The 13,465-nt window shown below is 38.9% G+C and overlaps 1 protein-coding gene across 1 annotated transcript; it reads right to left on the minus strand.

Moving 5' to 3' along the window:
- Positions 1–238: 238 nt before the first annotated feature.
- Positions 239–6,752, minus strand: kcnj20 (potassium inwardly rectifying channel subfamily J member 20). Its single transcript, XM_071470679.1, has 4 exons — positions 6,246–6,752; positions 5,668–5,970; positions 4,064–5,300; positions 239–781 (listed from the first exon to the last, which is right to left on the minus strand). Exons 2-4 carry the CDS (start codon positions 5,884–5,886, stop codon positions 417–419), a joined length of 1,821 nt encoding a protein of 606 aa, XP_071326780.1. The 5' UTR covers positions 5,887–5,970; positions 6,246–6,752; the 3' UTR covers positions 239–416.
- Positions 6,753–13,465: the final 6,713 nt, after the last annotated feature.

Raw genomic sequence — 13,465 nt, forward strand, 5'->3', positions numbered from 1 at the left:
ACAGGACTCACCCAATCCAGCAACTGGGTCCTCACATCTTAAAACATGTCACAGCAAATATTCAAAAAGGCATTATTTAGATAAACAGTTCTCATCTGAATGGTTACATTCTTACCTGAAAAACATGAAAACTTTGGTAAGTGATATGATAACAGTCCTCGGACTAAAATTGTAAGAGCTTAGAGCCTGGATTGACCATCGATAGTGCTGGATCAAGCTTTTATTTTGGTATAGGGGATGTTTATCAAATTTCAGACATCATTCATTTATTTTTTTACACATATGCATTTCACACTGTGACATGTCTGTGTGTCTACTGTGAAAAGGGCCTTTCAATAAGTTCCTTGTTGATAAATTATTCACTCAAAGTACTTTTACATATCTACATAGTGTAGAAAGTCTTTTATCAGCTGCTGTTAAGACGACCTTTCCTCTGCGCTCCCTTCACTTTGACTGCCTTCAGATGCTTTCTCCTCCTGAATGTTACCTATAGTGAATCCTCCATGAGATGCTTGCTTGTCTTTGTCCTCGTCTGGCATTCCCTCTGCCCAGGTTCCCCAGTCTCTACTGGCTTTTGAGTCTTGGAGTTTACAGTCTGCCAGAGCCATTAACTGATGGGCCTGGCTGGCGCTGCAGTTAGGCAGTGGTACCTCGTAGGTGGTGTGGAACCGACGCAGGTCTACTCTGAACGAGCCCTTCTCCAGTGTCATGCAGGGCTCAAAGCGAGCGCCCCACTCAATCTCTGTTTCAATATAAGATGTTTTGGCTTGGCACATCATGCCTGTGAATAAAATGATGAGATGGAGATGTTAATGTGATTGTTGATTCAGTCAAACGTTTTAAATTTTTTAAACCATTTTAAAATTGAAGTACACATTATTTGCCACATGATGTCAGTCTTCACAAGATTGCTGTTTACATGGTTGAACACAACAGAGCTTTTTCACAGCGGACATTCTAACTTATTATAGTACAAAAAACACAGCTGTAACTGCCATGAACATTCTACATCATCCATCATACATTTTACAATTTAAACCTGTGCTTTTCTAAGTGTGATTAAACGTTTTCAGCCAAAAAGAGCTCTGTAAAATCAATCACTGTGAACACTTTCAAACATAATGCCATCTGATGCAACACCAGTAAAGTAGTACTGCTGTACTTTTGTTAAGTCAATGTTTTTTAAGACTGTGAGAAAGATGCTGGTAATCTACTGTATGCTTGGATTGCCCCTAACTCTCTCTAAACATCTACAGTGCCAATAAAAAAAGTTCTTATTTAAGCCTCATGCACCCATGGGTGTGCAGCCCACACAGGTTTACAAGCCAGTATTTACATTACTATCAGAGAAAAAAAAAAAAACTAAAACAAAGGAAGGAAAAACATGTTACAGTAGTGTATACACACCAAACACATTAAAACGGAGCTATGACAAAGGAGGAAGCCCTCTGCAATTTTTTACTTTTGTTATCTATATATTTTCTGTGTGACATCTCTTGGAAAGAACCCTCTGAGGAGACATGAAAATATGACATAAAAAAATGTTCTGTGATCTATATTTATCATCAGTCATAACAAACAGACTATGATACTCAGCAGACATATTCTGGAGAAGTTTAACTAAAAAAAACCCTAATTGACACACAATAGAGTTCTTAACCTCAGCTGAATGATGATTAACATATTCCACAGTCGAACCATGTCACCCTTTCCCAGTAGCCCCAAATGATCGCATAATCCAAACTCAGACAGAGCCAATATTTATAAAGTTGCATGACTGTATTGTAACCAAGATCTTTACAAAACTTAACCTGCCTTGGATCAGCCCTCAGAGCTCTACCCTCAAAGTCTAACAGGATTCTTATTCCAGTTTCAAAAGTAAGATGATCATCTAAGGTTTGATCCAAATATTTATAACTCTCCAAATATGATGATGAAAAATCTATGATGTGGGTTGCTGTCACCTGCGTGGCTATTTAGTTGGATAGCATTATTATGCCTCCATGCCAGTGACAGCCAGGGCCAGAGGCCATATTTCCTGCAACTCGGCTGGTTGATGGAGGCATACAACCAAATGATGGTAATTCAAATTTTCAGCTGTTCATGTTATTGTATCAACTCCTGTACTTATGACGGTGGCCCTGATGTCCAAGGCACAATAATATTGCACAACAGACACACACACAAACATACACACTTAATGGATTAATTCACTGGCTTAATAAGCTTTTAAAAAATATATTTCAGGAAACATAAAACCTAAAAGCCTCACAAGAGAGCTTGACACCCCTATCAAAATTTAGTTTTGTCTGTATTGTAGGGTGGAACTTTTTTTTTCTTTTTCTTTTTTTGTTTTTGTAACACAGAGCAGAGCTTTGGCAGGGGATTTTTCTCACAGCTGTCTGTGTTTTACAAAAACTTGTCCTGAACAAAAACATTCACATTTTAGGGAAGTGGGTTTTCAAGGAACCTTAGTCATTATGTTTCATTAAGCTTGCGACCTAAATAAGTTTTCTATATAAGGCCAGTGTTATATGAATTTAAAAATAGGCTGAATTTAAATACAATTTATCCACTGTTTTTTACAGCTGTGAGCAGTTGGACTTGTGAAGGAGAGAAAAATATTGAGGGAGATGTTTTTTGTTCGTTCTGAAGTTGAGGTGTGCAGGACACTTGTTTTCTCCTTAGAGGGCCCTTTCCTAGAGATATGTCACATAAAAAAAAAACAGACAAAAAAAAATTGCGGATGGCTCCCTCCTTTTTTCCTTCCTTACTTCCTTTTTCTAATTATCTTGATGACAACATTCATAGTCTGTCAAATGCCTGTTTCCGTATTTGGTAATATGTTTTCTTACAGCTTCTCTCCAATTTTGGTACACAACACAGCTATAGTAACACATATGTAACACATTTTCCATGGAGCTAATCTGCCAGAAAACCAAGCATGCACCTTTGTTCTGAATAATATCTATCCTCACATACACATACATCAACCTTTTCCCAAACAGTTGTCGGAGTGTGTGTATGGGAACTTTTTGGTGGATAAACACTTAACATTTGTGTTTTGAAATGTTTTTGTACCATTCTAATGTTATAAAATAGAGGGTACATTGACATAAATACAGATGGACATAGAATAGAAAAATATTAGATGACATAAAGAGGGACAGACTGAATAAGTAAATGTTAACTGGCAAACTTAAAATACAGAGAAAATCAACACATGAAAATTTGTCCCTAGCAAACCAGCACTCAAAAAATTTACTTGAAATATAAAGTCTATTGTTGTCATGACTCCATGTTAATGCTTGCAATTTTTTTTTTCTCCTCTTGTTTTGCTTTGGTGCTTGGTGAGTCTCAGATATGCAGCCAGTTTTACCATCACATTTTAGCACCATCCTGCTGCTGTTAAATCACAAGAGCTGTTTGCAATTTAATGTTTAACAGTGGTGTATTTAGCCATGTTCCATTTACAAAGCAGAACTGTGACCCACGCATGGTTCACAGCTGACCAGGATAAAGGAAGCATTCCTGCCAGGTCATTGGAACCATTTCATTTCCTGTTTGTCAAAAAAAAAACCTTGTGCAGGTTGTTTTCCTGCCTTAAGCTTTTAGGCATTTACCATAGATGTCTTTGCATTATCATAGTTACTTTAATACATTCTGCCAGAATAGTGACTATCTTGACTTTCTCCTCTTGAAACATTTAAATGCATGAATGGATATAGAGATTTACATACATTTATTCATAAATGTATGTAAATCTTGGCAGAGTTTTAGTTTTACATTCCCTAGGTTTTTCTATGAGATTTATGTTTCCACGCAACAGTGAAAATTTCCATAGTAATTCTCACTGCAATGAAAATTAAAGGGAATATGTTCCAGTTAGCTGTTGCAATTGTGCCAATGAAAAGCAATTTGTGTGGCTATACGCTGCTGGAGTAAAATAAACAATAAACAAACACCTTAAAGCTTTATATCCACTTCATTTGTGTGATAACAGCTTCTGTATCACTTTTTTTTTTTTTTTTTTCATTTTTACTGTTATTGATATGTTACTCACCTGTGGCTTCAACAATTCCTTCCAAGATAACAATTATCTCAAATTGTTGTCGTCTAAGCTGCTCGGGGCCCAGTTCCCAGAGGGGGCTGTTTGAATCAATGTTGTGCTGAATGACTTGCGGCTCCACCAAGAAGAGTCGGTCTGACCCAGTTTCGTAACCAAGGTCAATCTCTGTTTGCTCAAGTGGTAAGAACTCCCCCTCAGCTGTTTGGCGGGACTTAATTAACTTTGCTCGGACCTTGGCATCCACCATGTGGCTTTCTCGGAGGTCACCCAGACGGAACATCAGACACAGCTGGTCATCACGGTTGGCTATAACGCAAGTACGACTGAAAAGAAGTGTCTCAGCCCGCTTCTTAGGTCTGGATATTTTGACAAACATGCAACCCACCATGAGTGCATCTATCATGGACCCAACAATACACTGGATCATGACCAGCAATACACCTTCATAGCAGGTAGGAGACACTGTGCGTGATCCATAACCAATGGTGCGCTGCGTCTCCACTGAGAAGAGCAGAGCTGAGATGAAACCATCAACACCTAAATAGCAGGGCCTTTGGTCTATGAGATGGTCTTCAGGGGTACCGAGGGCTTGCTCTTGTCCTAGGTCACCTCGAAAGGAAGCATTCAAGAGGTAGAGCCCAGCAAACAAGAACCAGGTGGTGAGGTAGCACATCATGAAAACAAACAGAAACCAGCGATACTGGAGGTCTACAAAAGAGGTAAAGATGTCAGACAGGAAGCGGCCCCTCTCAGATATGTGACACAGGTTGACACGGCACTTTCCATCCTTGGAGACGTAGCGAAGTTGCTCTCTGGTTTCTGGAGGAAGAGTAGGGGTGTGGTTACACTGACTCTCCAAGAGTTTACTGCGGACCTTGGCCAGCCTCTCCATTTCTCTAGCAGGGCTGGATATGTTGCTGTGTGCCGGTGAGAGCTGGGTGCTGTGGAGAGGACTGTTGTTGATGATACGACAGGGGCTTGTGCTGCCCATGTCAGGCACACTGAGGGCATGGCGAGGGGAGCGCGAAACAGTTTTGCTCTCTCTCAGGGAGCAGCGACGCAAGAAGGCTTGCTCTGTTTCTGTGACACCGAGGGTGGATGGTTGAAGCAAGCAAATATTTCCCCGATAAGGAATATCTGTTGTACTTCTATGGTGCCGCTTTGCTGTTGCAAGTTCAGAAAAAGTCCCTGGTATTATGTTGGAAAGAGGAGAGGATGAGTGTTTGTCCGCCTGGAAAAAAGCAAAAGACAGAACGTTACCTCCCACACACAGCTTAAGGTTATTTGAGGGCATCCTAACCTCATGAGTATAGTACAACAGTATTTCTTTTTCTCATTTGATTTAACTGTTATCCTTTAGTCATCAGTTATTCTAGGCAAATATTCCAGACTGCAAAACAACTGATTTAGTCTCAACTTTTCAGACATTTTGCCACAGATATTTCATTTTCCAATTTGCAGGCGCCAGTTCTTTGGCAGGCAGTACATATATTCTTGGCAAAGTGTGGTAGACGACATATTAAAATTTCTATAAATATTCCAAAACTAAATAAATAAATAAATGGGCTATTCTTGTAAAAGGCAACTCACTATCTTACATTTATTACATAACTTTCATTCTGAATTTTCTCCCCCGGGGATGTGGAATGGACAACCATGACAGATTTTGTTTGACAGGGCATGGATGTTCGTCGTCCTCTCGTCCCATCCTGGCTGGTCCCTGGAGGCCCCATAGCTCCTGTGCTCACTGTTGTCCCGATGGATCCAGGGGATTCTCTGGTGTCAAAGTTACAGTCTCTTCTCACACCAGGATACATTACAGAAATGCAAAGGCATTTACACTAGCAGCAGAGAATGGGTATAATTATTTGGGTTTGAAGGTTCCTCCACTGATTTAAGACCTGCAGACATAAGACAAGATTGTCATACAGAATGTGGATCTTCAGAGCAGCCATATGGGGGAGCCTATTAGAGCCCAGAACTCAAACCTATTAGATAGTAAAGTATTTGCCACAAATAACCAGAAAGTGCACATAGTTGTGGTAGACAAGACTGTTCTGAAGGCATTTTTGACATAGTTTTACCCAGAAAAAAAATATTTTGATTGCAACCAATGTCCCTCATTTATTAAAGGTAAAGCTGTTTCTAAAGAAAAAACAAAACTAGATTAACTAACCTGAGGGCGGTGGCAGTGCATCCCATCATTCCATACAGGTACATGACAATAAATGCTTCCTTTTAAGGCAGTGTTTTTACCCTGTGTACTTAAAGTGATATTGAAGCAGCCAGCACAGTGGGAAAAAAGCTTTAGGAAGATATACTCTCCAGCTGGAGCTAAGCTGCATCATCCTGTTGTGTCAGCAGTACTGCCACAGGATCCTGCAGAGTAGACTCAGCTGCTCTCACAGAATACCTACACAGACAGGACAGTTATCTAAACCTACTAACTTGGAGGGCACATACTGGAATTAATCTTGATTTAACAGTTAACATTTTAAAAGGGCACCTGAAAAGGCTATGATAGTCACTACAACACAACATAATAAAACTACAGCATAAAAAAGGGTTTGAAAATACTTCACTGAAAACTCCATGGAAGGCCTGGATTCCTCAGAATAAGTGAATAGTAAGTCGACAGATTTTACACAGTGAAAAAGGTCTGTTCACTCATCATGAAGATATTTCTCAGCTTGTAAAAATGCTCATCTTCTGGGACTCTTAAAGGAGGTTTCCAAAGTTTAAACGAGGATAAGCATCTGCAGTCATGCTGGCGGCTCTGTGGGGCTGTGCGCCAAGCTTTTTACTAATTAATCAGCATATGCTCATGACACCAGTGCTTACATGAAGGCATGCAGCAGATACTAAGTTTATACCATAATCCTCATTTTAGGCCTGCACATTTGCATGCTAACATTAGCTACTAGAAACAAACACAAAATAAAGCAAAGGTTGATGGGAATGTTCTTTTTCAATGTAATTATCGTGCCTTTGACCTGAATCAGATTTTTTTATGATAAACTGATGTATTAAGGGTTCCATTATGGGTTGTGAAAATTTTCCTACCTCTTAGAACAAATACACTCTTTTAAACTACCCCTGGAATTTGCTCTGAAGAATATTGACACAAAGGTAAAAAAAGGGCTGTTTTACTTAGCTCACAAAGAGTTGACTGTTTAGAAATATGTGGTTCTCACAGGAAAGCTATGATACAAACATAATATTCTTATATAATAATAGATAACAATTATAGGTAATCTTATAGATTATGGTGCATTGCTGCAGATTAAGAAACCAAACCCAAAAGTATATAAAATAGTTAAAATAAGCATCACCTATACCTACAGCTTCAATGGTAAAATGCAAGATACAAATGCACCAGTAATATTAATCCAAAAATATAATAATAGCAAACACTGACAGGGACAATTTTTCCTGCACTAAGTACTTACTTTTGAGACATTAAATCATTTTTATTATAATACTTTTGTAAGGCTTTGAATGCTGGGCTTTTACAATTTACATTTACAAAGGATCTGAATACTTATACTGAATACCCTACAGGGTTAGGGTTAGAGTAATGTTTCATTTAGATGTTTATTGTAAATTTTTCTGTCATAAATTCATGATTATTCATGTAGACTTAAAAAAATTAACTTGAAATAATGTTTGGTCAAGACAAAAATTGTGCTCTTTATGCAAGGTTTTATTTCAGTGTACTTCAATGAGTCTCATTTCCAGCAATTGTGGCACTTTAGGTCAGAAACCAACATGGATACAGGAGAAAGACTTAACAAAGACACACAGCCTAAAAATAACCTTATTCTGCATGTGATCCATAATTGTCTTCTATTTGTTTCATATTCTGTCTGATGTTGTTGATGTGCCTTTTCATAGGCAGTGTGATAGGTTTCATCTATTTTATTCGCTTTCAGCACATTCTGTTGTGCTGTGTTAAGCCTACGTGGAGATGAAGGTCTATGCTTTACAACTTTTACCTTTATTTTCTTGTAGTTTTCACAGTGTTTGCTGAAGAAAGAGAGAGGTAGACTGCTAAAAACAAATCCTCAAGAACATCTGTATGATGCATGGCCATTATTTCATTCAGTGTAGCTAAAGTGAAATGTTCTGCCAACAACTAAGAAGAAGCACGTGTTTGGGAGGAAGAAACGAGGGCACATGCAAGCCAGAGCAGATGTTGGAGAAGACTTAATAGGGGTGTCTTTTCCTGACACAGTTCAGTTGAGAGAACTGCGTTTCAACAAAAAAGGGGATTTTTTACCAGCAGAGGCTACAGCTTGGCAAATATCCTCTAAATAGACTTCAGTGTTTCATTTCATTGTAGTCTTCAGACAGAAGAGTGTGGGTCTGCAGGCGGCATCAGGTCTGACTGTTATCTTTACAACTTTAAGGACAATTGCAAAAAAACATGCTAAAAAAATGCTGGTTTAGTAATGAGAAAATTAACTGATTTATCATTATAGCCTAATCGTTGTTCCTGTATTAGTAGTGGCATTGTTCTGAATGTTGTAATGGTGTTTTTAATCAGAGAGTGCTGACGCATGATCAAAATAAGTGTATCTGGGGTTTATTTGAGTAAATTGTTGCCAAATGTTAGTACTTGGAGTACATAGTTCATACATACACTCACCGGCCCTTTTATTAGGTACACCTGTTCAACTGCTCGACAACACGAATATCTAATCAGCCAACCACATGGTAGAACCTCAATGCATATAGGCATGTAGCGATGGTCAAGACCTGTGGAAGTTCAAACCGAGCATCAGAATGGGGAAGTAAGGTGACTTAAGTGACTATGAATGTGGCGAATGTGGCATGGTTATTGATGCCAGATGGGCTGGTCTGAGTATTTCAGAAGCTGCTGATCTACTGGGATTTTCCTGTACAACCATCTCTAGGGTTTACAGAGAATGGTCTGAAAAAGAGAAAATATCGAGTGAGTGGCAGTTCTCCGGGCGAAAATGCCTTGTTGATGCCAGAGGTCAGCAACATGAAAGCATGGAGCCATCCTGCCTTGTATCAACGGTTCAGGGTGGTGGTGGTGGTGGTGGTGGCGTAATGGCGTGGGGGACATTTTCTCAGCACACATTGGGCCCCTTAGCACAAACTGAGCATTGTTTAAACACTACAGCCTACCTGAGTATTGTTGCTGACCATGTCCATTCCTTTATGACCACAGTGTACCCATCTTCTGATGGCTGCTTCCAGCAGGATAATCAACGTGTCACAAAGCTCAAATCATCTCAAACTGGTTTCTTAAACATGACAATGAGTTCACTGTACTCAAATGAACTCCACAGTCACCAGATCTCAATCCAATAGAGCACCTTTGGGGTGTGATGGAACGGGAGATTCACATCATGGATGTGCAGCCGACAAATCAGCAGCAACTGCATGATGCTATCATGTCAATATGGACCAAAATCTCTGGGGAATGTTTCCAGCACCTTGTTGAATCTATGCCATGAAGAATTAAGGCAATTATGAAGGCAAAAGGGGGTCCAACCTGGTACTAGCAAGGTGTACTTAATAAAGTGGCTGGTGAATGTATATTTAGAGATAGCTTGGTAGTAGATACAGTGGTTTTTCTAAAATGTGAACAATGTCATTTCACAGAGAAAAATCACAAATGTTAAATGATAAAGAGAAAAAAAATGCTCCAAATACTCCCTGACTGGGTCGTGCTGCAACCATCATGTCACAAAGCACTTGCGAAAAACAGGAATTTAAAATTTTTATTTAATTTTTAATTTAATACATTAATTTTCAAAGACTTTTGTGAATTTTGTGGCACAAGAAGCATAAATCTCATGCAATCCTGTAAAGGAACAGTTGAAATGATTCAAACGGATCCAAGAAAGTAATCACTTCCCTTTTATCCTCCAACTCAGTCACATGCATGTGCTGTGGAGAAAATCACTGAATGCACAAATAACAAAAGTTCACCAAGAAGCCTGTGGAGGACAGATTTACTATTGGACAATAACCTCTGCTTTGGCTGTATTAGGAGAGGACACAGTTCAAAGGCCTGCGAGAGTAAAGCTTCTTGTGGCATATGTAAGAATCATCATCCAACACCACTTTATGAAGACTGTCCTTCTGCTGCAGCAGACACAGCTTCTCATGCTATGCAAGAGGAAGAGAACAACACTAACCCTTATAGGCCATTAATTATGCAGTAGCTATGTAGTAATGTGAAGAAGTTGCCAAGAAATAACAGTCAAATAAAATGAGTGAAATCAGTGTAATAACAAGTTGTAGTAGTATAATTACAAGGGATTTCTGTAAAATATTGGGTAATTACAGAGTAAAATTGATGTGAAATAAAGAGGGCTGGTTGGTAATTATATGGGAGTTAATTATTATAGTAAGTAGTATGGCCCACATACAGGGTAAGACCACCATTAATATCAGTCACATTAATATCCCTTAATTGCATTGTAAAGACTGTTAGCAGGCAATTCCAAGTTGCATGGTCTCATATTTACATTTATATTTAGTCATTTGGTAGACGCTTTTATCTAAAGTGACTTATTATTGAGGGGCATCACTAAAGCTTCAGTGCAGTAGGAGACCTTGGTGTAAGTATTAAGTACTACATTTATTTAATAGGTGTTAGTTAGGCATGTTATGGTGTTAAAAGTGTTAGGAGAGGAGGTGCTCTTGGAAGAGATGAGTCTTCAAGGGGTTCTTTAAGCTAGAGAGGGACGCCCCTGTGCTGATAGAATTTGGTAGCTCGTTCCACCATCGAGGAACCACGAATGAGAATAGTCTGGACTGTGATTGCCTTGTGTGCAGTGATGGCAATGCCAGACAACATTACTTGGGGGAACACAGTGACCCAGAAGGAGCATAAGGCTGTTTGGTTGAGTTCAAATAAATGGGTACAGACCCAGAAATGACTCTGAAGGCAAGTATTAGTGACATGAATTTGATTTGGGCTGCCATGGGTAGCTAGGGTAGGTCGATGAGTAGTGGAGAGACATGTGCCCTTATGGACTGATCGAAGACCAGACGAGCTGCCATATTCTGGACCATTTGCAAGGGTTTCACTGTGCATGAAGGGAGGCCTGCCTGAGGGGCATTGCAATAGGAACAAAACCATGGCCTGGACCAAGAGCTGGATAGTGTACTGAATTAGGTAAGGCCTGACTTTTCTGATGTTGTATATTGCAAAGCAGGAAGACCAGAGACAGATGCTATATGGTCAGAGAAGAATAGTTAGTCATCAAACATGACACTCAGGTTCTTGCAACCTTGGTTTTGGTTCCTAATTACTGTCAGCATGGCAACATTGTCAACATTTTTGTTGTCCACACACACACACAACACAGCAGCTGGTCTCCACGACATTGCCAAGTACTTTCAGCGTAGTAAATCTAATGTATTTGTAATTTCTTCAGTCTTACCTTATAATAATGCAGGAAGAGTGCAATAGTTGTTTACCAACAGTAAACAGTATTACAACAGTATACACTAAAACGCATACACAAGGACTAAAAACATGCAATACAGACAGACAGATTGTGCAATATACTTTTAACCATGCACTGTGAGCTTTTAAACGCACTGTATGCTGCTGCTGCCTTTACCTATCACTGCACTTTTACTTATTATCTGTTACTGTTTGACACTGTTTATATGCCTTTTTATCATCTATTGTTTTAAATACTGCTGTCTAGTTTTTTCTGTCTCGTTCTTTTTAATCTTGAGCCCTGGTGCTTTTCCTTGATGAGATGCCAAACAGAACCTAATTGTAGAGACTACAATAAATAAACTTCTTTATCCTTTATACTTATCCTTTAGATCTGGCAACTGGAGGAAATGTCACTCTAGTTAACCCATAATTACCTGTCCATTGCTTTTTTTTAAATATATGGATAGTTTCAACATAAATAAGATAAAAGTAATAAGCAGAACATGGTAACAAGAACCTTTGCTGTAATTACTTTTCCATGGCCTGTAAAGTTTAGCCTGCACAGTGGCCCATTTGGTAAATATGTCAATTTATTAAAAATACTACATAAAGGCAGGTGCAATAAAATGTCACTGTCATTATCTTTCTATTGCCTGTAAAGTGTAAAGTGAACTCTTTTCAGGAACACAGGTCATTTCCATATGATAAAGGGCACTATGGCAGTATCAAGATAATTACCTTCACATTGTATGTCAAGTATAAGATATTTCTTCTTGAAATAGTGTAATAGTTTCAATATTTAATTTAATTGTGTTTGTAACACATTAAAGCAGAACTGTGCCGTGAATTAAAGTAAAATCCGTCAGCATACAGTTTGTTAAGAAACATGACAAATCAGAAATATCACTGAGAAGTTCCTTCCTTTTATTTCATCATTCTATCACATTATGTTCCTTAACAACAGTTAGCATCAGTCAGCAGGTTTCCAAACCAGTATTTTAATCATAATATTCAGGCCACAGTTTCAGTTGATTTCAGCTCAGTTCAGTTCAGTTTGATTTATTTTGCTCCTTATTATTATTTGTAGTAAATACACATACATAAAACATACCAATATTGGCTGAAAAGGGTAGGCTGGTGCTAAAGCTTATCACACCTATCCTCACATATATATTCATATTCACAAACATGTTGTTTTCTGATGCTTCAGTAATGATGATGACGACTGAAAAATGAATAATAAAAGAATAAAAAAGAGTAATAAACAGAAGATCAGTTGAATAATCAAACATTATCATGCTGAACATGGAAACCAGTCAATTCACCAGTCCGCCTTTACAGCTTCATTGAGTTTATACTTACACTTTTGCAAACTATTACTAACTTTCTAAGAGGAAAGGTTTTTGTAGAATTGGTCAACACGTTTAGTGGTGATGATGTATTCATGCAATGGCAGTGTAGTCTAACATTTTTTTACTTCTGTTGATTGTATTTAGGCTTCAAAAATCACAAAAGTGATGCTCATTTGTGAAGATTATCCTGCTGAACAAAGCATTTATCATAAACTTTTATTTGTCATAGACCTTATTTTATGCAATAATCCAAAAGCCCATTGTTTTGCCATGACCAAATCTGGTGATTCCTCCATCACCATCTGGTACGCTGCTGCCACGGAGAGGGACAATAACAGACTGCAGCGTATCATCCACTCCGCTGGGAAGGTGATTGGCTGCAATCTTCCATCCCTCCAGGACCTGTACGCCTCAAGGACTCTGAGGCGTGCAGGGAAGATTGTAGCTGACTCCTCCCACCCTGGACACAAACTCTTTGAGACACTCCCCTCTGGCAGGAGGCTGCGGTCCTTCAGGACCAAAACCTCTCGCCACAAAAATAGCTTCTTCCCATCTGCTATTAGCCTCATCAACAAGGCTAGAGAGCCCCACTGTTGCTGATCAATTGCA

This window comes from Trachinotus anak, unplaced genomic scaffold (assembly GCF_046630095.1).
Source record: "Trachinotus anak isolate AG129_WGS33_773 ecotype Australia unplaced genomic scaffold, CSIRO_AGI_Tana_v1 ptg000032l, whole genome shotgun sequence".
NCBI lineage: Eukaryota > Metazoa > Chordata > Actinopteri > Carangiformes > Carangidae > Trachinotus > Trachinotus anak.

Coding starts and splice junctions, on each gene's coding strand:
- kcnj20 (XM_071470679.1), bottom strand. CDS start 5,886: ATGTATCCTGGTGTGAGAAGAGACTGTAACTTTGACACCAGAGAATCC. Junction 5,301..5,667: donor ATGAAAGTTATGTAATAAAT/GTAAGATAGTGA, acceptor GCTTTTTTCCAG/GCGGACAAACACTCATCCTC. Junction 782..4,063: donor AGGAATTGTTGAAGCCACAG/GTGAGTAACATA, acceptor TTTTATTCACAG/GCATGATGTGCCAAGCCAAA.